At 39.0% G+C, this 26,760-nt stretch overlaps 2 protein-coding genes across 4 annotated transcripts in view; both read right to left on the bottom strand.

The window, feature by feature from the left end:
- cdyl (chromodomain protein, Y-like) overlaps positions 1–26,752 on the bottom strand; it is a 53,390-nt gene extending 26,638 nt beyond the window's left edge. Inside the window, exon 1 of the mRNA XM_691787.10 lies at positions 26,390–26,752. Coding sequence (XP_696879.5) covers positions 26,390–26,416 — 27 coding nt within the window. The 5' untranslated portion in view covers positions 26,417–26,752. The remainder of the gene's footprint in view (positions 1–26,389) is intronic.
- LOC141378070 (uncharacterized) lies at positions 1,254–6,697 on the bottom strand. Of its 3 annotated transcripts, XM_073925446.1 has the most exons (4): positions 5,068–6,697; positions 4,746–4,811; positions 4,194–4,536; positions 1,254–4,084 (listed from the first exon to the last, which is right to left on the bottom strand). In XM_073925446.1, the coding sequence occupies exons 1-4, from the start codon at positions 6,607–6,609 to the stop codon at positions 4,017–4,019; spliced, it is 2,019 nt and encodes a 672-aa protein (XP_073781547.1). In that variant the 5' UTR covers positions 6,610–6,697; the 3' UTR covers positions 1,254–4,016. The 3 variants fall into 3 exon arrangements, with proteins under 3 accessions (XP_073781547.1, XP_073781528.1, XP_073781537.1); XM_073925427.1 differs by having other exon boundaries at positions 1,254–4,536; XM_073925436.1 differs by having other exon boundaries at positions 4,194–6,697.
- Positions 26,753–26,760: the final 8 nt, after the last annotated feature.

A 26,760-nucleotide genomic window follows, 5' to 3' on the forward strand; every position in this document is an offset into this window, starting at 1 on the left:
GCTGACTTGCCAAACTGCAAAACATCAATTTATTTAGTTCATTGTGTTGTTCCCATGAACATGTCCTGCTTCTAAGATATAAGAAAGAGACATTTTCGTTTATAATTTGATGTTGCCGTCACTTCACGGTACTGGTTGTTACCAGGTTATGGGGAAAAAAATAGCATGCTCAAAACATCAAATCAGATAAGAGAAACCGAAACGCAATACGGTGTTTACAACATCACAGAGAAGGTTAAAAATAACAAACTTAAAATGCATGCAATTGAAAAATAGTCGCAGGCAAATTAAACTTAAGTGACAAGGCAGCACTGTCAAGATCGGACCAGTAATGATCATGTCTACTGTCCCAACAGTCTTTCGCACTGGCCCTGGGCCATAGGGCAGTCCTTATTCTTGAGCCCTGAATTATGTTGAAATTACACATTTTGCTTTGTAGAGAACAGCGCTGTCTTTATTATAGTTTTTTTTATTAACAAATTACTTAGTTTTATATTTAAAATCTTAAGTACCATGTTGTTTTAATGGTTTTGTGAAAATAACCCATACAACTATTACAGAGCAGAACACATATCCATATTATTTATTGCTCTATATATTCCAATAATCTGAAAAAACTTAAATCATTTTAGTTCTCTGGAAATTAGCAATATTTCCTGCAAAACATCCCCGTCACCAAAGGTAAACCTAGGGAAAACACTGCAATGACTGCATTGTCATTTTTAAGTCTGCTGTCTTATCCTAATACAGTCCATTCTGCCTGTGAAGTTGCTGATTCTACTACTGTAATTGCACTGGTCTGCAATATTAATGATACCGTGGTGTCATGATAATAATCGGACTGTAAATGTCACCATAACAAGATCCTTTGTGAAGTTTACAAAAAAAATTCTGTGTCTTATTCCTCAATCAAACTCAATGACACTACAATGAAAGTTTCAGCTGCTTTAGGTTCCTTTGCATGCAAATCTCAGCTGGCCTGGTCTGGTCTTACAGCACTGTGGCCAATCTAAATAAAGCACACAAACACCTGCTTTCAAACTAAGAAATAAGGCACTTTTATCACAGAATCAGTTCATTGTGCGAGGCTACCAAGCACAATTAAGTCTAAATATAACAGTACAGTAGTAAAAACAGTACTAGCAGTACTTGTTAAAAGTCCTATACAATTAAAATAAAGTTTTTTAGATGTTGTTACGGCCAGCTCGCTCCCGACCGTACCATAAAAAGGATCAGACACACAAAAAGATATATAATGAAAAAAACATTTATTAAAGGGAATAATAAAGTATAACAAACTGTCTAGGGATTTGAAATAAATAAGAAAGCAGGTGAAATTCTCTCAACTAATACAAAACAAAACATAAGACGGCAACACAAAAGAGTTGGAGCAAAATGACCTCTCTGTGGAATAACGGTCCACCAGAGGAAGTGCCGTTCTTCACAAAAAATTCAAATATATACTTTCTCCACCCATAAATTAACTAATTAACGGTGACGTCACATAGCGAGGCCACCGAAAGGTAGGAAAGAGAAGACAGGGTCGTAACACCTCCCTCCTCAAAAAGATTCTGCAAAGAATCAAAAAGAAAAAAAAATTAGCAAACAATAACAGAAATACATCCTTTCATAAAACAGCTCACTCTTCCTCCTCTTCCAACACCTCTGGGCCCTAGAAGTGCAAAAGAACAACAAGAGTGAAACATGCAATATGAATAGCTATACTCTAGAGAGTGTATCCGCGATCACATTATCTTTCCCGCGCACATGCTTAATTTCAAGATGGAAAGGCTGTAAAATTAGACTCCATCGCATGATTCGTTGGTTTCGGTTTTTCATCCGATTTAAAAAAACCAAGGGGTTATGATTAGTATAAACAACAATCGGTGCGGCGATCGACCCTAAATAAACCTCAAAATGTTGTACAGCCAGAACAAGAGCAAGGGCTTCCTTTTCAATGGTGGAATAAACCTGTTGATGACGATTAAACTTTTTTGAAAAGTAGCTTACAGGGTGTTCTACTTGATTTAAATCCTCTTGCAAAAGAACCGCGCCTGCACCACAACCACTAGCATCAACTGCGAGACGAAATGACTTCTCAAAGTTGGGAGCTGTCAAAACTGGGGAACTAGCTAACAAGGCCTTACAATTTTCAAAGGCTTGTTGACATGTCTCCGACCACTGGTACTCAATTTTTGGACTCAATAAATCAGTCAAAGGTGAAACGATACTAGCAAAGTTATTACAAAAACTCCGGTAGTAACCAATCATCCCAAGAAATCGTCGTAACTCACGCCGATTACTGGGAGTTGGAAAATTACAAATGGCTTCAACTTTTGCTCCAATTGGTTTAACGTACCCGTTTCCCACTATTTTACCCAAATAGGTGACTGTGGCTTTTCCAAATTCGGACTTCGCAAGATTGATTGTTAAATTAGCCTCTGCCAAACGTGAAAATAGGTCTTTGATTTGATCAAGATGTTCAGACCAGGTAGAACTATACAAAACGACATCGTCAAGATAAGCCTCGCATCCAGACATTCCATGCAATACACGATTAACCAATCGTTGGAATGTTGCGGGGGCATTACGGACCCCAAAAGGCATCACAGTGTATTGAAGGAAAGAGTCTGGGGTAACGAAAGCAGATAATTCTCTTGCCCGAGCAGTTAAAGGTACTTGCCAATAGCCCTTAAGTAGATCAAACTTACTTACATATTTGGCAGAGCCAACATGATCTACACAGTCATCTATTCGAGGCAAGGGAAAACAGTCTGGTTTGGTAAAAGAATTTAATCTTCTATAATCGGTGCAAAACCGATATGAACCATCAGGTTTGTTCACCAATACACAAGGGGAACTCCAGGAACTAAAACTTGGTTCAGCCAAATTATGAGCAAGTAGGTAGTTCACCTCTCTTTTTAAAAGCTCTCGTTTTATTGGATTGACCCTATAAGCATTTTGTTTGATAGGACAAGAATTTCCTACATCAATGTCATGTTCAATGACAGTAGTGCGACCAGGGACATCCAAAAAAAGTGAAGGAAATGACATCACTAATTCAATGATGTCATTTCTCTCATCTTCCGTCAAATAAAACAGATGGCCAGACAAATCAGAAAGAATCTGAGAGTTGTTAAGGCGTCCATCTATTTTCCCTTGGGACAGAAGACTCCCATCCTCATTTTTCTCAGATAAGTCCTCACCCATACTGCAAGACAGAGAAGGGAACACAGAGAGATGTTCTAAACCAGAATGATCACATAGGGGCGCCACACTGACAGAGGCAGAACAAACAGGAGCAACAAAAGGTTTCAACAAATTAATATGACAAACCTGAACTTTCTTCCGACGTTCAGGAGTATTCAACAAATAATTATTGTCTGAAAGACGTTTAGCTACACTGTAAGGTCCAGTGAATTTCGCTTGGAATGGATTAGTAGGAAGAGACAACAATGCTAAAACCTGATCACCTGTCTGAAAACTCCGAAATTTGGCCTTCTTGTCAAAGTGTTGCTGCATTTTCTTTTGTGACTTACCCAATTTCTTTTTAGCAACAGCTTGCATCTCATAAAGTCTACGACGAAAACCACTTACATAATCTATAAGGTTGTCTGGAGGTTTAGATGAATGCCACACATCAGCCAAAACAGTAGTGGGCCCTCGTATTTCATGTCCAAAAACTAATTCATTTGGGCTAAAGCCAATACTTTCTTGGGTTACCTCACGTATAGCTAATAGCAACCATGGCAGGCCTTCTTCCCAATCACCATCGAGCTCCACACAATATGACCTTAAAAGAGACTTCAGGGTTTGATGAAATCTTTCAAGCGCTCCCTGGCTCTGTGGATGATATGCACTAGAAATATTGTGTTTAACTCGAAGTTGACGGAGGGCTTTTGCGAACTGTTTGGACATGAAGTTAGAACCTTGGTCTGATTGAATCACTTTGGGGATACCAAATATAGACATAAAATTAGTAAGGGCCTTCAGAATGGACTTCGTAGTTATAGATCTCAGTGGGTAAGCCGCAGGATAACGGGTAGTCTGGCACATAATGGTAAGGAGATAGTGATGACCAGCCCTGGAACGAGGTAAAGGACCAACACAATCAATAATCAAATGGTCAAAAGGGTTAGATGTCACAGGAATAGGCTGTAATGGAGCGGTTGGCACTTTTTGGTTTGGCTTACCAGTAAGTTGACATGTGTGACAGGAACGTATAAATCTAGCCACATCTCGTTTTACTCCAGGCCAGTAAAACTGTCGCATAATACGATCATAGGTTTTCCGAACGCCTGTATGACCAGCGAGTCCTTGATGGGCTAACTGCATCACAGATTCCCTAAAAGCAAGAGGGACTACAATCTGGGTTCTAGACTTTAAATTATCATCAAACATGGCTACTCTCCGACAAAGTAGACCATCTTCAAAGAAATAAGAAGAAAGATCACCCATATTAGACCCTGCTTGGGAGACTACGGTTTTCAATGTGTCATCAAGCTGCTGTGCATGAATTAGTTCCTCTCTGGGAACCTGCAACAGAGAAGTTAAAGGATACTTATCAACATCAGAAGAAGCAGTATGTAAGACCTCAGTGGCATCAGAGTCTAGACTTTGGGGTGAATTTGTAAGTTCCTCCAGATCAGGGGATAGTGAAGAGCAGATATTTTTGTCTTTTTCCGGACTCTCTGGCAGATCACATGTAAATTCACCCGAATCAACAGTGGAAAAGAAAGTGTTACCAAGTGAAACATCTGTAGCTTGGTTTTCAGGCAGTTGTTTTGCCATCGATCGGGTGACTGCACAGGCTGGAAACAAATTAGAGAAGATGTTACTCTTTTCAACATCAGATTTACTAGGTGCAGATATCACTATGGGCAAAGCAGTCACCTTACTCTCTCCCCAAACATTTCCCCCAGCTAAATCATTTCCTAAAATAAATGTAATTCCAGGAACTGGAAGTGCAGATCGAACACCAACTACAACATCACCAGAGATTATGGTTGAGGAAAGATGAATTCGGTGTAATGGCACGTCAACAAATCCCATTTCAAAACCTCTTACCAATACACAAGTTCCAGTAGCAGTTTCAGAACTTAAAGGCAACACTCCTTCCAAAAGAAATGACTGTGCTGATCCAGTGTCTCGGAGGATACGCACAGGGACCATTTCCTCAGAACCTAATAAAGACACAGCTCCTTCAGTGATAAAGGGTGTATAATCAACAAAATCATTCACCTTTTGGTCAAACAATGCACCACAGGAATGAGATAAATGACCAGCACTTTCTATGAAAGTGTCATCTACAGTCGATGGGGCGACAAGAGAAACAGGTTTTGAAAATTTCTCTTTCTTTTTCAGAACAGGGCATTCAGAAATTTTATGGCCAGACTTTTTGCAATAGAAACAGATGAGGTCTCTTGAAACAGTGGTTTTTCCAATATTACCAACAACAGGTGCCCTTATATTTTGTCCAACCACAGCAGGCTTTTGTTTAACTTGACAAGACCTAAACTTATTCATGTCACTTCGAAAACTGGCTGAACTAAATGTGCCCTGATGAGTTAAAACAAATTCATCAGCCATAATGGCAGCATCTGCAAGTTTACTCACTTTGTGTTCATTTAAATAAGTAGCTACAGCAGAAGGAACACAGTGTTTAAACTCCTCTAGAAGTAACAATTCTCTTAACTGCTCTTTAGTTTCAACTTTCATTGAAGTGCACCATCGCTCAAATAGACTCTCTTTTTCCCTTGCAAATTCAACAAATGTACAATTTTCAGTTTTGATTAAATTTCTAAATTTTTGACGATATGCCTCAGGGACCAGTTCATATGCATGCAATACAGCAGTTTTCACAGTTTCATACTCACCACTTTGTTCCAGGGTGAGAGCAGAATAAATATCTTGAGCTTTTCCTGTGAAAACACACTGCAACAACAAAGTCCAAAACTGTTTTGGCCATTTCAGCGATAAAGCAACACGCTCAAAATGATCAAAATATTTTTCTACCTCTTTTTCAGAAAATGGCGGAACTAATCTCATGTTACGATGAACATCAAACACTAATGTAGACGACTGTTCTGGCACCGGATGCACGTCAGCTCGCGGTGTTTCCGCTCGTTTTGCTGCTAATTCCAACTCCAACTTCTTTAACTGAAACGCTCTCTCTTCCCGTTCCCTCTCTAACTCAAGCTCCAATTTTCGTACAGACAACTGTTGTTCTAGTTTCCTAGCTTCAAATTCCCGTTCTGTTTCTCTCTCTTTCATAGCGCGACCCTCGCGATCAGCACGGAGCTTTTCTGCATCTAAATACAGCTTTTTCTCTTGTATTGACATCTCTGGGAATTTTAACTCACTTTCCACATCAATATCACAGGAAGAAAACACTGAAGATTCACAAAGAACAGCAGTTCTTACCTCTAAAACTCCCCTTTCAACCAGAGATCGTTTCAAAGTTGCCATAAGGGTGTCCTTTTTTTTCTTATCATGTGTAGTGAGATCGATGCTAAAACGCTCGGCAATTTGTATCAATTCTTCCTTTGTACAACGCTCAATTAAAGCTTCCGAGGGACAAGCAAAAAAATCATCGAGTACTGAAGACATTTTTGTATTAGCATTCACGAATACAACACAAATAAACAAACAAACACTCCCGTACTCACCCGGAAACTGCCCTCTGTACAAAAACTACAATTCCCATAAGCCACTGCTTCGGAATGAACTACAACTGAACGTTACGCATCTACCCATTCACAAAAACTTCAAAGACTTACCACAAGTCGGACACGTAGGTATGCGAGGAAGAGAGAAGCGCACGAATCACAAACGCCGTCAGTAACAGAATATATTCACCTTTATACTCAGAGAAACTCCAGCTCCTATCTAAGAAGAAAACTAACTAATTCCTATCTAGTCTTCAGAGGTGTACCAGGCTCGGGGCGGCATTAAACGCTGAGCTCAGTGACAATCGGTCTTTAGACCAAAAGTCCGAAAGCGTACCCCCGACAGAGATTAAAATCTCCACCTAGGATAACCTCCAAAAATGAGAAAGGCAAAATAATAAACAAAACAACAAACAGTGCACCGATGGAAGGATTGTATTCACAACCCAGCTGGATACACTCTTTCTAACCGGAGTTTCTAGTATATAAAGGTGAATAGCCAATCCAAAAAAACTACTCACCCGCATAAAGGAATGCCGGACGAGCCACCCAATTTATGTTACGGCCAGCTCGCTCCCGACCGTACCATAAAAAGGATCAGACACACAAAAAGATATATAATGAAAAAAACATTTATTAAAGGGAATAATAAAGTATAACAAACTGTCTAGGGATTTGAAATAAATAAGAAAGCAGGTGAAATTCTCTCAACTAATACAAAACAAAACATAAGACGGCAACACAAAAGAGTTGGAGCAAAATGACCTCTCTGTGGAATAACGGTCCACCAGAGGAAGTGCCGTTCTTCACAAAAAATTCAAATATATACTTTCTCCACCCATAAATTAACTAATTAACGGTGACGTCACATCGCGAGGCCACCGAAAGGTAGGAAAGAGAAGACAGGGTCGTAACAATGTTAGTATTAGTATTGTTCGTTTTTAAGATATCCATAAGCAAGTGTGCTCCGAAACAGTGACACAATTTAGGTTTAAAGCATATAAAACTGGTATAAACATGTAAAGTTTGTGGTTTGTTACTTCCACCTAAATGGATCAATGATTTTATTTGCGACAACCCATACTATAGTTGCTCATTAAATCATAACCAATTAAATGCTTTCCAGTATTTGAAAAGCCCTGCCCCCTGCAAGAGACTTTTCATTTTGCAGATCAACCATTCTCATAGCAGAGCAGTGATAAAACAAAATGCTACTGGGTGTTTTTTTAAAAAGGGGAGGCATAGCTACACTATATCCCACCCTCTCACGTGCTTCAGTTGAGATTATGTCAAGCATCAAATAAAAATGCACATTTCAAAGCACTTCACGGGACCTTTAGGGTTGTGTTTATCCCATAAATAAAAGCTGAATTCTTTATTTCATTCCAAACCTGTAACCGTTTTTCTCTGGAATATTAAGTCTTTTCTATCTTTAAGGTGGGTTAAATGTTGTTGTAAACACCCAAACACTCCCTTTTGTTGAAAAAAAGAAAGAAAAATCCTTCTCTATCCCTGCTTGTTCAGTTTTTTAGTCTTGCTTAAAAACTATCCTAATCACATCTAACAGATTTTTTTGTCTGCTTTAGACCTTCTGTTGACTGTATCAACTTGCCATATCAACTAGCAGCTGTCATTTTAGCATTAAAAAAGTAGAAGTAAACTTTTAGCATAGAGTTAGGTTCAGGGTCTCTTCTGCACAGGGAATTATGAGCCCATCAAATTTCATGCTGTCTTCAACTGTTGACAATGCTCAGGCAGGCAGTCACATGCACTGAAAGACCATAAGTAATCATGAAGCACATGACTTTTGCCCTCTGACTTGATAAGTGACATTTTTTTGCACAACAATGTATATATATATATATATATATATATTAGTGTTTTATGGTTCATGTTATCAGTTCTTAATTAAATGTGTGTATGCATTTAAAGGTGCCATAGAAAAAAAATCTGGATATTGTTTGCATAGCTGAATAATAATAGTTCAGAACATGAAAATAAAATAAAAATAATCCCATAACACCACAGTTTCCTCTTTCTTATGTAAATCATTTGAGTGTAAAATCCTTTAAAAAAGTCCAGTCAGAACAAAATACCGATTCAGATGGGATTCGCATGAGATCATTAATATGCACCGCCCAGGTGGCACTTGATGGGCACAAAGTATTCTCGTGTGTATACAACAATTATATTTTTCTCATTTTTAGTTTATCTAAGATTGTACTAAACAAACCATTGTGGTTATAAACAGTTTCTGTGGAAATATTTTCACTTTTCTGAGCAGCACACTGTGCAGATATCAGAGAACAATTTAACATATTGAATCAATGCTCATTTATAGTTCTCATTCATCGAGAGTGCACAGGAGTGAGTCATGACTGAAATCTCTCCCAACATTAATATTTGACAGCCATCCAGGTAACAAACATTATCATGATTAACAACAAATCACTTTCAATTCTCTTCGACATCCACCTTTCTATTCCATGTATTAAGCCCGAATTATCAGGGTTTTTAATTCTAACTTTTTCTACAGATTTTATAGTAACACATTTAGACCTAATGCCAATTCTACCCCTTAAGCCTAATTTATACTTCTGTGTCAGGTGACCGGCGTAACCCACGGCGCATGCAACGCGCGTGGCTGTGCATTTATACTTCTGCGCGCTGTCTCTGTCGATCTGCATTAACACTTCCGAAACGCTAGTTGGCAGTGAGGTGTAAATGTTCCTCTGTGTCGAGTTTTTTCGCTGCTTTTTTGCTTTTCCTGAACACTTCCGGGATGTACAAGTGGCTCAAACTCGCTCATTTTGAGGCAGGAACCGGCGGACGTGCAACAACTTTAACTATGAGGTAAACACAAAACAAAACTTTCCATCCGGAGCTCTTTCACGGGACTCCACAGCCTCGTCAGCGATACCAAGCTGACCAATCACAGAGCTTACGCTACGCGTCGTTGCGACATGTAGTTACATTTTTTGAGAGGTGCACGTCAGTGACGGCCACGGCCACGGCGAAGGGCTATGCGTCAGCGCCGTAGCATACGCCGGCGTTTGACGCAGAAGTATAAATCAGCCTTTAGCCCTTCCCCTTCCCCTCCATTTGTGCTTTTCTACTCCAATGCACTACTTTGCCTAGTTTTTTTCTTTGTAAACATGCACTTGACAGATGGCCATGACTCCCATCTTTTTAGCATTTGTAAGATGCTACTTACTTTCTATTTCAACTTTATTTTTTTTTCTATAAATGGTAAGTAGATGACAACTTGAGAATTTGAAGATGCAACGATGTTGTAGAAAGCAACTTTCTTTCCCTTTAAACATCCATAGTCATCTATGCTACAAAGCATCCATTGTCATCTCCCTTCTTAGTTGTTTGTTATTTTGTTGTGTAAAGTGACCACATTATCTTAAAATTAAATATAGTGAAATAAGGTTATACGCACTGTTGATGTTTGGCTTGGGAGCGCCTGCTACATTGTGATTTTTGGGTTTAACTGCACCAATTTTACATTTTACAAATTACTTATTGTACTTTTTCTTCATTAGGTGGGAGGAGGGATTACTGCTACATTTTTTAAATGATTAATAAAATGTATAGGTCAGCAACAATAATATTAGCTGCTACAAAGCAAAACTGTTAATTTTGAACCCTGATAATTCAGGCTTAATACATGGGAAAGAAAGGTGGATGTCGAAGAGAATTGAAAGAGATTTGTTGTTGATAATGATAATGTTCGTTACCTGGATGGCTGTAAAATATTAATGTTGGGAGAGATTTCAGTCATGACTCACTCCAAGTTATGTTTTTTGACTTTTACATGCAGTGCTGCTGTCTCTCAGTTCCAGAGCAGTGCGCCAAACAGAATAGCTTGAAGGCAGAGCAATCATTGTGGGCTTTTGTTTACTTTAGTAGGCTGGTATGACAAAGTTTTAAACTATCCCTGAGTGCCGCATTTCATGTTTTTAGGTGCAAAGATGCATTTTGCGTGGATGTCCCCTACTCTTTGCATGTAGCCGAGAACATTTTGTATTGAAAACAGGCTGCGCAACAACAATTTTATGAGCGGGTTTAAGACCATGCGGGTCAGGTAGTTGAAAGGCTACAAATAATTAATTCATATTGAATTAATTAATTATTCATAAATAATTAATTCAACTCCGCCTATGACAACGATGCCATCGTCCATGACGATGTTTCATAATAGACATCGTTTGATGCCAAATTGGTCAACATCGTCCAACCCTAATATGTGTATGACTGTTTCTTGGAAAAATAAATATATATAGAATTAACGTTATTAAATGCGGCGAAAAAAGTGTTTTCACATTCTTTGCCATGCATTTTTTAAAGAAAAAAATAGGCAAAAAAAAAAAAAGGCAAGTGTTACAACTATTTAAAATACATTTTCTACTTGCTAATTTTACTACATTATGTATTTGTTTCAGCGGCGCAGTGGGTAACACGATCGCCTCACAGTAAGAAGATCGCTGGTTCGAGCCCCGGCTGGGTCAGTTGGCATTTCTGTGTGGGGTGTTCTGGTTTCCCCCACCCCCAAAGACATGCACTATAGGGGAATTGAATAAACGAAGTAAACCCCGTTTACACTTGTGCGTTTTAGTTTGAAAACAGCGTTTTAAATCAAAAATGATCCGCGTCCACGCTAGCGTTTTACCTAGCGTTTCTGAACATATCTCCGCCCACACTACGCCACCAAAAACGTATATCACGTGACCATTCGCGCACTCTGGGAATGCGTGTTTTAGCGAATATTTAGCTAGTTCTAGCGAACTGCACAATGGCGCCTAAAACAGAAAATAGTGCAAACAACGCTCCCATTTCTGTGTCCATGTTGTTAATTACAGTGAAGGCTTGTCTGTTGTCTTTGGTAGCGTTAAAGCCGTGTGCTATAGTCATGTGATAGGGATTTGACGAATAAGGGAAGGATACGCAATGACACAAAAGCCCCAATCAGCTAGCGAATCTAGGCAGCCCCGCCTCCGTTTTCAGATGTCTCCGTTTTCCTTTATCCACACTGAGACGGAGCGGCAGCGTTTTAGAATGAAAACGGCCTCTCCAGCGTTTCCAAAATGCTGTTTTCGGCGCTCGAAAACTCCAGCGTTGTGTGGACGGATGGCGTACCTGTAGCAAAACTTATGCATTTTCAAACTAAAACGCATTAGTGTAAGTGGGGCCTAAACTGGCCATAGTGTATATGTGTGAATGAGTGTGTATTGGTGTTTTCCAGTGTTAGGTTGCGGCTGGAAGGGCATGCACTGCGTAAAACTGAGTACATTCCGCTGTTGGATAAAGGGACTAGGCCAAAAAGAAAATGAATGAATGAACAGGGGATATGCAGGAATCCAAAAGGTAATTTCGATATTTTAAGACCCAATCGCCACTTTAAGTGCTAATCAGTATCAAACCTTTAACTTAATAAACAATTTTTACAGTTAAAGGTAAATAAATGAATGGAGCTCAACCAGGCAACAGAACTTAGATAAGCTTTGAGGAAACAAAGCTTAAAAAGAATAAATTGCAGGGTTGTTTTCAGCAGCAGGCTTCAGCCATTCTTTAAAGTCTTTTTTTTCCAACCAGTAGGCAAACTTACATTTTCCTATTTTGCCGTCTCTTTCGCTCTATGGTTTCGCTACATGTGAAGAGAATCACCTTCCCGCGTTTGTCACAAATTACGTGACATCACCCGGACAGAGGAGCTTGGCTGGACACACTTCGGCCCGAAACCAATCACGCGGATAGAGCACGCCGTTGTTAATATTAGGAGGAAATAGAGCTGCACGATTCTGGCTACAATGAGATGAGAATTACATTTTTTTTTTTGCTTAAGATCAAGATCACGATTTTCTCATGATTTTCTCACGATTCTGTAGATGTGAAATAAAGGTTAACAGGAGGACGCGATTAATATTGTTCATTCTCAAATATATGGTAAAACAACCATCATAATATCAGGTCTATGTGTAGGCCTGGAACATGAAACGGTGGACTTGAACAGACTTTATATTTGTCCTGGTTATTAATTCACATTTCAAAGTGATGACATCAGATATTGATAATTCTAAAGTTGGATTATTATGCTTGAGACATATGCTTGCAATCTGCCATTGACAACATTATTAAACCATTTTTTTTAATGGTAAAATAAAACACTTGTTAATATTAGATTCCCTCTTGCATTATATTCAACATTAGGCTAGAGCAGGGATTTTCAAACTGTGCGGTGCTCCACCAGGGGGGCCCCAACATCTATTAAGGGGGACGTGAGACATTGAGGCATGCACTCGAGTAAATTATGTTTACGATTTTTATACGTTCAATAAAGGAAATATGATGATTAACATTAGCTCCACAGCTAACTATCAGGCATCTGTAGAATAAATGCGTTCTAAAAAAATGTATATGGACCGGGTGCTTTTTAGAAATAATGATGATGAATAAATGAAAGTCAAACCGGCGAGTCGTCTGACAAAAAAGTGCCCTACTGAATCAAATCAGCGGGATACCAGTCTGGATCTTTCACTTACTTTGAAGACTACTGACTACGTTTACATGGACATTGTTAATAGTTATTTGCCTTAATCTGAATAAGACAATAATATAATTACGTGAAGTGCTTTTTGAATGTTAGATTAAGTTAGATTAAGGTAATCAAAAATCGCTGCACATGGTATCTTGACCAATTAAATGCTCTCTACTATCAGACAAGTAGTACTCACTGCAGAGCCACTCGGGCAAGGCTGAGCTCCAGCAAGGGGGAGCTTGAGCTCCAGCTCCTCCTTCCTTGCATTTCTTCTACAAGTGATGTCACTGGGGTTTGAGGTTAGGGGTGGATGTACACATTAAAACAGCTTATAAGAGGAGGAGTTGAAGCTCAAGCTCCCCTCATTGGAGTTCAAGTAACTCTGCAGCAAGCAGTGTCTCCTATCTGCACCTCCTCATTTGCTTTTCATTGGATGCTTGAGCTCAACCACTCTTACTGGCAGAGCTGTGATAAAAACAAGCTGCTATTGGTTGTTTTTCCAAAGGAGGAGGAGCTACTTTATGTCCCACCCTTTGTTTGTATTTCAGTTGAGATTATGTCAGACATTGAATAAAAAAATGCACATTTTAAAGCACTTTACAGGAATTTCAACTGTAGTGAACTGCAGTTTTAGATAAACAATGTATAATATAAACACAAACACAGCATCTAAACAGCAAATACTCATGAGAATAGACAATAAACAAAAAAATTTGGCTTGAAGACTTAGAAACATCTTAACTCAACTACTTACTGAATGTCATGAATAATTCAGGTTGATCAAACGTGTTCTTAATATCCAATCTCAGGAAAAATCATTCAGTTTTAAATGCCAAAAAGGATTAACTGATCTTAAATGAAAAATATATTTTGCTTTATAAAAACATACAGAAAACTGTGGATGATTTAAGGCAGGGATGTCAAACTCAATTCCTGGAGGGCCACAGCCCTGCACAGTTTAGTTCCAACCCTAATTAAACACACCTGATCAAACTAATTAAGTCCTTCAGGCTTGTTTGAAACATACAGGTAAGTGTGTTGGAGCAGGGATGGAACTAAACTGTGCAGGGCAGCGGCCCTCCAGGAATTGAGTTTGACAACCCTGATTTAAGGAAAATGGTCTGGCATGCACTTGATCTTCATTCATTTTTGAAAAAGAAATTAAGACATTTTAGATTAATTCAGGAAGCTCTCTGAGGGTGCTTTCACACTGGCACTTTTGGTCCAAACTTGGTTCGTTTGACGTCAGAGTTTGGTATGTTTAGCTAGGGTGAACTATATCTTCTGAACTTGGGTGCGCACCCACAAACCATACCGGAGTCTGCCTGAAAGAGGTGGTCTAGGGTATGGTTCACTTCTGATATGAATGCAATCGTACCAAACAACAGAAGTGAACCACTAACTGTACAACAAACTTAAGTTTTCATAATGTTTAGTCGTGTGTGTATGTCTGTGTATCACCTAAAGTTATCCAAGTGACAAGCGGGACTGACCCAGTGCAAACAAAGAGATAATGTCTGATTGTCTCCTTCAAAAACAACTTCAGCAGACATCCCATTATGTTCTAAACATTTTAAATATTTTTGCAGCAAATATACGCTAATGGCTCTCTGTATGTTAGCTAAATCAAAAGATTCAGTAAAAGCTGAATGACCATGGCGTGATGTGCGAAAGTCTTTCCACTTTGGCCTTCGTGGCTGTCCATCACCTAGCAATAACTGTGCACACAACAGCAGCTTGATGACGCAAGCGTACGGGAGTTCAGAAGGACAGAAACCAGTCGAGAAAGTGGCAAGAGGGGACAATCGAACTTGGGTTTGGTCCAGGGAATTAAACCAAGTGTGAAATTATTGTGTTCATATAAACAGTATAAATGAGGACTTCAATCTCAATCTTCAACCTCAATCCCCGGGTCTGAATGCATACTCAGTGCACCAACTCTCTTGCCCTGTCTATTTTAACCTTTAGCCCTGTTGGTAATATAGAGGATTTAGGCAAACACAGCAGCAACGTGATGTGTCTAAATGTGAACCAACTCCTGATAAAAGACAATGTCCGCCTTTCTCCAATTCTTGTACAGCTTTCCCAACAAAAAATGCTTGCTGCACACAAACAGTTTTGCTGTATCGGCCCTGACAGCATCGCAGGGAAAAACATGCAACAAACCTTGTGGATCATGGAAACAAACACATAAGACCCTTCATGAACAGCTAAATACTGTGTGCCGTCTTGGCACTGCCTTACCTTCGGAAAGCACATGCAGCCATAATTAATAATTAAGAAGCAGGCTCTTCTCATAGGATAAGAAAACTCCCCTATGAATAATAATGAGAAACTGACGCGTCATCTTTGCACTTGCAGTTTTGCGCAACTTCGCCGATTTTGATCACGCCCCAAAAATGATTTTAAACCCGGAAGCTGAAATTAGCTGACAAAAGCTCCAGTTTCCCACAATTAAAGCTGACAGGTGCTAACATTAGCCCCTTTCACACATACAGACCTTTCCGGAAAATTGCCGGCAATTTTCCGGAAAGGTTGTATGTGTGAACAGGTCCTTTTTGAAAATACCGGTAAATTCGTTCTGGCTATTTTCCGGAAAGAGAAGTTGTAACATTACCGGCAATTTGCCGGAATGCTGCGCTGTGTGAATGCAGATGGAAGATTGCCGTAATAAGCGTGTGCACGTCTAGAACTTGCTGACGTGAAACGTCTGCTTAAGCCAATCACAACAGTCAGACGCATTTACGTCCGCGCGGTTTGTGAGAATAAAATAAAATATTTTTCCAGACACATTTAGCTGCTAGAAGATAGTCAGGTCACGTTTATATGTTCTTCTTAATGCCAACTGTGTAAATAATCATCAATGAGATGCTTATGATAAGCCGCTGTTTGTTTACGTTCGTGTGCCTGTGAAACAGTCTGTGAGCGCCTGCACACGCACATATTATGAACATCTCGACATGTGAAAGTGATCCTGAGAAAGTTGTTCACAATATTGATCATCCACAGAGTTTGTAATTTAGTCAAATGTTTACAAATACAAGCGCAGCCGTTTAAAGCTCATTTGTGGTGAATGATGTCAGAATTTACCGGTATTTTGGAATGGATGTGTGAATGCTCTTTTCCGGAAAATTTCCGTAACGTCCTCGCCTGTGTGAACAGCGCTTTTTTGAATATACCGGTAAAGTCGTTCCGGAAATTTTCCGGATATTTACCGGTATCACTGTGTGAAAGGGGCTATTGTCTATACTGATACTCAATACACACAAATATGTTAAAATCTCAAAAAAAGTACTCAAGGGTTTTGTGAACCTATAAAAAAAAAAAAAAAAAAAAAAAAAACACTTGGAAAACAAATGCGAGGTACAGTCCGTCCAGTCAAACGTACATTACATGACAGCAACTACTTAAACACCCACAAACTTGTAAACAAATAGTCGCTGTCATTTTTGGAGATTCACCATCAAGACTAAGTTGTGAAATACTTCAGAAGACCAGCGAGATCTGACAAAGCATTATCCAGAGGATGATGATGTGTAACATGGCCATAAATGAGGTTGGTGCCATGATCTCATTCCTTTCGAGTGTGCATGTGCGTTAGCTTTCGACAACCTGAAAAAAAAATTGCAGATTTTTTTTTCATTCGGACATTCAGAAACCAAACTCATGAGACAGTTTTGCTTCATTTGTGATTCAAATTTGTTATGTAATCGTAAGCTTGGCAAACTGTTTTGGAGAATTTGATGTTTCCCCATTCGGATAGAATGCCTGAGCAAACTGCCCGGGAGACGTTTCAAAGATAGCTGGCGAGCAGGGGTGGGAAACTTAGTTCCTGGAGGGCTGCAGTTCACAGTTTAGTGTCAATCCTGTTTCAACACACTTACCTGTAGTTCAAACAAGCATAAAAAACCTAATTAGTTAAATCAGGTGTGTTTAATTAGGGTAGGTACTAAACTGCAGAGCTAAGTCCCTCCTGGAACTGATTTTGACACCTGTGTCAACCAGTCTTTTGGTTTAATTGCTGTATTAAGAAAATGTGCATGCGTTCTTGCACATTATTTTATGGTGTTGTTTGTTTAACCTACTTGACAGGCAGCTGTCTAAAATGTGGAGAAGGTGATTCCCTGAATTTATATGACATTATATTGCAATGTGATGTAATTGTGTTTTTTGGAAGGGTCCTAAAAACATATATAGGATTTAACAGGCAGAACACAAATATATTGTATTAAGTTACCGGTTGGTTTAGTGTTGGTAACCACATTGTCACACAAACCTGAAATTTAGTTTGATTGGTGATGGTCACGCAAGAAGTCAAGAGTACTGCCAAAAAAATGCTTCTCTATTGGATAGGGGTGTAACGATTTATCGTTGTACGATTTATTGAGATGCAAAAATGTCACAATATGCATCGTGGCGTCATAACGATTTCATTACGATACGACGTCCGTTTTCTCTTATTAGTTGAGCTGTTTGCACGTGAGCTACGTTCCACCTGCTGCCGCACGTGAGTTCAGATTGCAGCAGCAGTAATGTTAGCAGACCAAGATGAGTCGTCTGGCAACATTTCGGTTGTACAGTCATTGCTTTAGACTCGTCCGCTTTTTGACACGCATACTGGGTCAAACATCCTAAGTTATAAAGTCTTCACAGTGATTTACATACTTTGCACAGCGAAATGGATACCTTCTAATGCTGTTAAAAGAGTCACATACTGTATTTTTAAGGTACAATTCACCCTAAAATATCATTCTGTCTTCATATAATGATGTATTGGCGGCCGCAAAATCACACATGACGTGAGCTGACCGTGAGCTGTCACTACAGAGGGCAGACTGATAGACGCCCGCTTATGGCAAGCCGTTTTAGCATTTAAACCTTTGTTCTGACTATCCATAAATATATTTAGAGATATCTCTAATTATATTTTGACTAGTCATAATTATAATTCGACTAGTCAGAATGACAATTAGAGATATCTGCAATTACAATTGTACTAGTACGAAATCAGATAGGAGATATCTGCAAATATATTATGACTAGTCATATTCCTCCATTGACTTCCATTGAAAAATATTTGCAGATATCTCAAAATGAGTTTTGACTAGTCACAATTGTAATTAGAGATATCTCTAAATGAATTTAATTAAATATAAATTAAATATATTTATGGATAGTCAGAACAAAGGTTCAAATGCTAAAATGGCTTGCCATACGCGCGTCTGCTTCAGTGAACAGAACCTGCAGGTTGTGACTAATAAAGTAGTAAACAACATTCAGTTTGTGGAACAGAGTGATCTTTCAGGAGCCGCGTGGGAAGTATGAACAGCACTTAGCAGTGGAAATGAAACCGAAAACGTTCACATTGTTTAAACAATCATATCGCATTTTAGAGTTATGATTACGACGAGCATTAACCCTTTTGAGTACAGAGGTACACAAAAACGCACGTCAACATGATACACTTGATAGCGCCGACATCAGCGACGCCGAAGAAATAGTAAACCTCCCTAAACTGCTGAAAAGAGCCACGACTGTCCTGTGTAATGAAAAGACGGCCACCCTGTCACTCATCATGCCCAACATGAAGACAGCCATCCATAAAAACCTCTCAGACAGATACACATCAGTTCAGGATTATCTTATAGAACTGCTGATTACCTGGAAATGTGGATTTTTTTTGCACACACAAAAAACGCAAGTGACCAAGCGAAGCCTTAAGCTCTTACTGTTAAATTCAATTGAATAGAAAGCTTTTTTTTGCACCTTTACTTAAATTGTTCCTTAATTTTGTCCCTTTCATTTCAATAATATTTTTAAAGAAGTTTTTACATTGTTTTATTTTCCAGAGACAGGCCTGTTTAATTTATTTTCTTAAAGAAGGTTCAGTTTAACAAGTTGAAACAAAGGAATTCATAAAAAATAGTTTACTTGGTAAAATTTGCATTTCAGTTTAATTTTCAATTTTTATTCCAAATATCGTGATACATATCGAATCGTGAACATTATATCGTGATACACATCGTATCGTGAGCTGAGTGTATCGTTACACCCCTACTATCGGATTATGCCTCAACTCATTCACTAGTTGGATTATTGTGTGATAGGGTTATTATTTGAAGGAATCTTGATTTGGATTATACAATCAGGTAGCCATTTCAAGGAAAGGACACTTAATCTGGCAGGGGTGTCATTTTTGCTGAAAAATAGCACAATTTTCAGTTGAACTCTGGGTTCCAGCTATCCATTTTCAATGGAGAGAGATGAACTGTTTTCCCTCACACCATCTATATGTGCAACCTTCACCATTTGGTCCAGTGAAATGGTGGTAAGTAATTTTCTTGGCACAAAAAATTGTTCTTGGAGCTTCTTATGTTTACAGTTGAATCACTGAAGTTACATGGAATGTTTTGACAATGTTTTGATTAGAATTTGAATATTACCGTCAATGGATATTGACAACTCAATGATTTTTATATCCTAAAATATCCTAATTTGCCTTCTGAAGATGAACAAAGGTCTCAGAGTATTGGAACTAGGGGTGTCAAAATTAATAGTTTCTTCGGTGCACTGCGATGCAGACACGGACAATTCAGTATCGGCTCAGTAATAATCATAACCGGTTATTACTGACGTCATTTAACTCATATGCGCTCTGTCGCGAGGGAGGCGATCGCGAGTATTTACAACGCTCTAACTACTCAAAACTCATAAACTGCACAATTTCACTGTGTGTGTTTGCTGGATCAGTCTTTCACTGACATATACAACAATAGTCCCTATTTCACTGAGATCAAGAGAATGAAAGTAGCCTACTCCATTTCTTTCTCTCTCTCTTTCTCTCGCTCTCTCTCTTTCTCTCTCTCACACACACACACACACACACACACACACACACACACGCACACACACACACACACACACACACACACACACACAGTGGCCCATTTGACCTGCTGGCATGGTCAGTGTTATACAGCGTTACTTCTGGATAAAGAAACGAGCGCGTGTCTGCAGTTTTATCCACTGTATCTATCATACATCAACTGTGAGACCGCCGCTGCCGCCTGCCGCTTATCAGTGTCACTCATCTGATGAGCGCAGCGTGCAAGAGCCAATCGCGACTGTTTTTGTTGAGGGTGTGACCAATCAAAGAGGTGTAAGAGAACTAGACAAGGATCAGACATTAAGCTGGGTATTTATATTTGTTTATATTATTTGTTAAATGCTCGTTTTGTTTAAAGTTACAGTTTATATATCTGACTGTTTGTAATAAATGACAAAATTGTATTACAAATAATATATAAATATATTCATACATTTTAATACAAGAACTGTTGCTGTGAAGAAAATATAAAACTGTATACGGAAAGCATCGTCAATGCACCGTGATGCACCGAAATATCGTATTAAACCGAATCGATGGCATGATAATCGTAACCGAACCGAACCGTGAGACCAGTGTAGGTTCACAGCTCTAATCGGAACGACATAAAGGTGAGTAATTGATAACAGAACTTTCATTTTAAGGTGAACTAACCCAAAACATTTACATAATTTTTTTACAGTGTCCCCGTTTTTAGCATGCTACAATATGACTTTACACTGGGGGCTATTACCATTTGTAATAGTATTAGATGTAAAAATGTGACACTATGGAGCGCTGTCACAGCTAAGAGTCCTATTCCCCAAAGATACAAGCTGCCTTAAGAAATTCAGCGTAATGACAGAAACTGCTGCAGGGCTTTCACTCTTAGGCCCCGTTTACACTAGTGCGTTTTAGTTTGAAAACGCATAAGTTTTGCTACGGTTACGCCATCCGTCCACACTACGCCGGAGTTCTCGAGCGCCGAAAACGGAGCTTTTTGAAAACGCTGGAGAGGCCGTTTTCATTCTAAAACGTTGCTGCTCCGTCTCAGTGTGGATGGGGAAAGACGGAGACATCTGAAAACGGAGGCGGGGCTGCAAACGTTCGCCTATCTGATTGGGGCTTTTCCTCAATATTAAGTAGCCCACACACAGTTCAGTCTGGCATCCTCTTCTTGTAAGTTCAGACTTCGCAAGTTTGATCAAGGCTGCAGTCTCCCCCTTTTCAGTTTGATATGGAAAACATACCGAGGACACGGGTAAATCTTTAAAGGGAACAGTGTACTTTATAACTTCATTCACATCACCTTGGCTACGTTGTTTCACTTTCTCAACAATAAAATGTAAACATGATTTAAGGAACTGCCTATTTTCATTTTAATATTAGCAACTTAACAGACAGCAGAAATGTTGAGGCGTTGTGCTGCATTTATGAGCGTCATCTTCACTGTGTGGATATTTATAACAAAACGGAGCCGATAACAACTGCCTCCTTTCAATTTCAGTGAAAATACGAAACGCACCCTCTCTTTTGCTGAATATCAGTTTTAATAATCGATAATTATAAAAGTATAACATACAATAAGTTTATACATTGTAGGAAATAAAGGCAAGCGATCAGTCAATGTACCTGGATTAATCATTAACTTATCTTTGCGCTTAACCAAAACATGTTACCCGTGAACAAGTAACTTAATAGATTCCAATGACCAAAGTCAGGGAAATGGCCTATGTCGTTAGATAAAGACAACAACATGAATGAAATATCACGTTTAGCAAATATAGCGAGATCAGATCCAGCGGGAGATGCTTGATGAGCAGTCCGACAGGCAGAGCTCTCATCTGGGTAGAAATGCTGGAGCGCTTGCCCGAGAGTGTGTGTGTGGTCACGTGATGTGCGTTTTCAGCGTTTTGGTGTGGACGGAGAGCAGTTCAGAAACGCTGGGTAAAACGCGAATGTGGACGCGGATCGTTTTCATTCTACAACACTAGTGTAGACGGGGCCTTAATGTCCTTCATCATCCTGAGCCCAACATTGTTTCAGCCATTATACATTCACATTTCTATATTCTCCCAGCTTTATAGTGTATTGCATCAGTTTAAAAAGTACCCAAAATAAAGATTTTATATTTATTTAGATAAGTGCATGGCCTGCTACTGAGAACGCATATTACAAACTTGAAACGAAGTGCATATTTAATGTCTTACTGCAGAACTTTGTGATTGAAAAACAAGTTTCGAAGAGTTGGGAATAAGTGTTTACAGATTCATGTGTTCTAATTCAGCATATCTTATTCACCAGACAGTAATTCATGTTGTAAATGAACTCTGTAAGCTCTCGTTCCTGTTCCTCTTGTTCCCTTTAGCAGCACAGTGAACATGTTTGTGATTTGTCATTAATGTGTTCATCAGATAATGCTTTCATTATAATAGCAACTCAGAACACCACAAAATTTATGTTCAAGTTTCAAAATCCCATCTAATTTACGTTTTATTGAACAACATAAATAATTCATCATCAAACAGTCTTTGAGAAACATGCATGTTCTTATAGATTGCAGCAAAAAGGCAAAGTCTTCAAACTCAAGAGGAACTTAAAGTAACTTTTAGTGGTAATCAAGATGCTTCAGATGATGTTTATGTTCTGGCCTTTTCATTATCTCCATTAGGATTAGGAATTTTAAATACTGATGGAATAATCAAACAAGGAAATATTGACGCATCAAGACTCTTGACACAGTGTCATTAGATATTAAACAGGCTATCATATATTTATTTGTACATTACAAAATATTTACATATATGTAGTTCGAATTTAGCAACAAAGTTCTAATATGCATCAAATTATGGCCAATTGTGTATTTTAACTCTTTAAAATTGTGAAATCCCACCCCAAAATTAAAAAAGGTGAAATCCCACCAAATTAGACACTTTTTAACATTAACATTTCCCAAAATACTGTCAGATTGGTCAAGAAAGATTAACATTGCTATAAGAGAAAATTAAGACATTTACTTCCAGAACCTTTATGCAATATATTACGGCTGTGCGATTTGGGGACAAATATAAAAAAAAAACTTTTTGACAGATATTGCATTTTTTGGTTCGATTTGTGATTTAATTTTGTAATTAAGATTCACCTCATAACTCTGTATCTGTTTCTTATCTGTTGTTAAATTGCAGTGAGTGTTTGTTATAAAGGAACTGAAAAGATATGAACTTACTCCAACATTCATTCAAATTTGTCTTTAAATATTCAGAAATTAAACATATTTTTTTTCCTCTAGAGCAAACAGTAAGAACAAATAAAGTGGCCTTGAGTTCAACTTAAATTAGGGAGATAGTAACAAAGAAAATCAGAATTATAAAAATACAGAGCACTCAGCAAACAAACATGGCTGATAAGAGCCGTACTGTAGCTTATGTTGTCTAAAAACAAAATAATTATCACAGACGCTAAACAAAATATCACAACATTCAGCGTACTGTTGTGGTACTGCAAAAATGTGTGAGACAGAAGTGTATATCTCCTATCCAGCATTTGGATGGGATTTTTAAATCCCTCTTTAGTAACTGCATTAAAAGGCACTGTGATGTTAGCGAGATCGTGAATTATGTTATCTCCTGGTGCCTTTGTGATGATTTTTCTTATGGTTGTTCATGTCACCGGTAGTATGTGACATCACGCACTCTAAAACACAAATTTGCGTTATGTTGCCAAGTATTACATTTCTGTTAGAATATAACATTAGGCACGATTCAGCAAGTTCAAGTTCAGCCATAAACCTCGTTGGAGAACCAAATGTTACATCGCCAATCTGGGAAAATTTTGGATTCATGCTGAATGAGAGAGGTGAACCAAGCTATTTTTAGGGTTTGTTTCAAAAATATACGTGTTAAATAGGCAAACACTTCAAATATCCAGTAGGGTTGGGCCGATAGACGATGCCATCGTCCATCGCCGATGGCAAATAGACAACACGATGCTGAGCCGGCATCGCGATCCATCACCCTGCTCCCGTCGCAAACCCGCTTGTGAAAAATACACACTCAGGCTCTGTTTACAATAGTACGTCTTAGTGTTAAAATGGCATTTTAGAACGAAAATGATTCACATCCACACCGTTTTACCTAGGATTTCTGAACAGCCCTCCGTCCGCTGAAAACGCACATCACGTGACCACACACACACACACACAGTAATGCGCTCCAGGCAGAGAGCAGTGCACGTCAGAGAGTTTATAAAGGATGTAGCGCTGGATCGCGTCTCACTATAGTTGTTAAACGTGCTATTCAGACTTCCCAAGCCTCCTGAAAGTTCCGGAGTCTCTATGCATTTGCGGGACTTATAATGCCCGCAAACAAGTGATAATCTCCCAACACCCGGAAATCACGCGTTTCCCTCCCAGTCCTCAAATAAGTCGCACACCATTCTCACCCCCGGATCCCTCCTCGCTCTTCAGATCTTCTTTGATTTCACAATTTTCATAATTTATTCCTTCTCCATATTATAAAATAAATTTGTTTTCTGAAGGTTGAAATGATGGGAGTGTTAGTAATTAATGACAGAAAGAATATAGACTTTTGAGTGAAGTTCTGTCACAAACTATTTTTCAGCATAATTGACCCAAACACCCCCCATATTTTCCCATATTACCAACGTGCAGTTTTTTTTAAATATTAATATATCTGTTAATTCTTCTGAAGCAACAGATGCCATCATCCTACACGTCTGCGCTTTCCTGTTTGTTTGTTTTTATTATAGGCGTTCTGCATAGTTTGGTTGCACAATTCTGATTGGGTAGAACGAAAGTGTGCTCACTCAATTGGCTAGTAAGACTGTCACACACAGACGACAGTCATGCATTTGCTCTGGGTAGAGACGAATTTAAAAAATACACATTTCATATCGCAACCTCTTGCGATTAGCTAAATGCAATGTTTCAAACTACGATGGCAATTCTATTTTGATTAATCGCACAGCCATACTTTATATACACACTTTTGATTAACCTAGAACATTCACTTAATAGAGAGGCTTTAAAAAAAGCCATTTTCATTTAGATTTTTCTCATCTTGTTGGTAATATAGCTTGGTAAAAGAAAAACGTCCTTGTTACTCATCATTTTGAAAGAAGATAAAACAGAAGAGTGGGCAGAATGGATATCTATCAAATAAAATCCAGCTCAATCCCCTTTGAATTTAAGTTACGGTAGTAGTCATTTGGGGTGAAAACGCATTTTTCTACACGGACCCAAACCCTTAACAAAAAGCAGTTATTCAAACAAAACATGGCAATGGATCCTGATGACTAAGAATTGTGGCTTAGTCAGCTAAACTGACTGTATCGCCAAGGTGTTAGAAAAAGTGATTATATTTATACAGGTCATTAAAAACTTGTCAAACATGTTTTGATATACATGTTTTCTTCATCACATTCTACTATATCTTCCTCACACCTTCGTGAAGCCTTTGATCAAACTGAAGAATTTAGTCAAACAATCAGCTAAACATTCACCAGACCAATTCACACAATACAATGGGTTGACAAAATTCAGAAGACTCATGATTACAGTAGTGAACTACTTCTACTACAACATTCACACTGCATAACTCTGCTAACATCTAAATAACCACAAAACGACCAAAATTCAATGTCAATCCACCAAATAAGTCAACAAGTGACAATGGATTGACTTTATGCTCAGTGATACGCCATGCTCAGTTGATTTACTCCAACTAATCAGTCCCAAAACTTAAAAAGAAAGCAACCAAAGGCGACCATATCAAAACAACACTACCCACAACACCCCTTGATGACTAGCTCAGGCAGACAGGTTGAAACCTCGCAAAACGAAGCTAAATCCGGGGATACTGCTTGAAAGAAGACAAAACAAAGTTCTCGCAGAGCCGAACACAACGTACAGCACCCGGTTGACTCTCAGCTGTCCTGTTGTGTCCATCAGACACCCCACAGACCTCATGGTTAGCAACTAGCTTGATTAAATATCACTCTCCAAAGTGCCCTTCCTTCCCTCCCCCGCCTCATCCACTGCCTCCACCAGCATCTCTCCACACTAAACTCCACAAACTAACAACTACACACTCCACACTTCCCCAAGCTAACATTACTAGTTTGTTTTGCTAGCACGGAACCCTGCCGGTGTAGTTTTAACTAGTACTAGAACGGGTAAGTCAGTTGTTAAGACTAGTCCGCACGAGCCTTGGGACGCGTCGTATATGTGCAACTACACACAAATAATCGATTAACTGCGTCTAAACGGACGCAAACGGTAAAATCGCCGACGTTTACCTCATACAGTTCCTCCGTGGCCATCATGTCACGATAATCTTCGACGTTGTGGCAATCCGTGAAGATTGTAGACACTTTTTTCCTCCAGTTGCAGTTGTCTTTTTTGGCCTCTCCTCCTTTTTCAGTTGGTCGGGTTGAGATGTGCTTGACCCGCACCGAGGATCGCTTTGCTGTGTAATTCTCGCACTCAGCGTCTATCCAACAACATTATAGCTAGAATGAAGCGTTTCATTCCCGACGAAGTCCAAACGAGCACTTTTGTCGGTCCAGGCGTCAATTTTGGAGAGTGTTACCGCGAACTAGTCTGTAGGCAGTGCTGATTACGCGCTCGCCTGCTCTCAGTTCTGCCACACAGGAAGTCTCAATCGAAC

This window comes from Danio rerio, chromosome 2 (genome assembly GCF_049306965.1).
Source record: "Danio rerio strain Tuebingen ecotype United States chromosome 2, GRCz12tu, whole genome shotgun sequence".
NCBI classification, from domain to species: domain Eukaryota; kingdom Metazoa; phylum Chordata; class Actinopteri; order Cypriniformes; family Danionidae; genus Danio; species Danio rerio.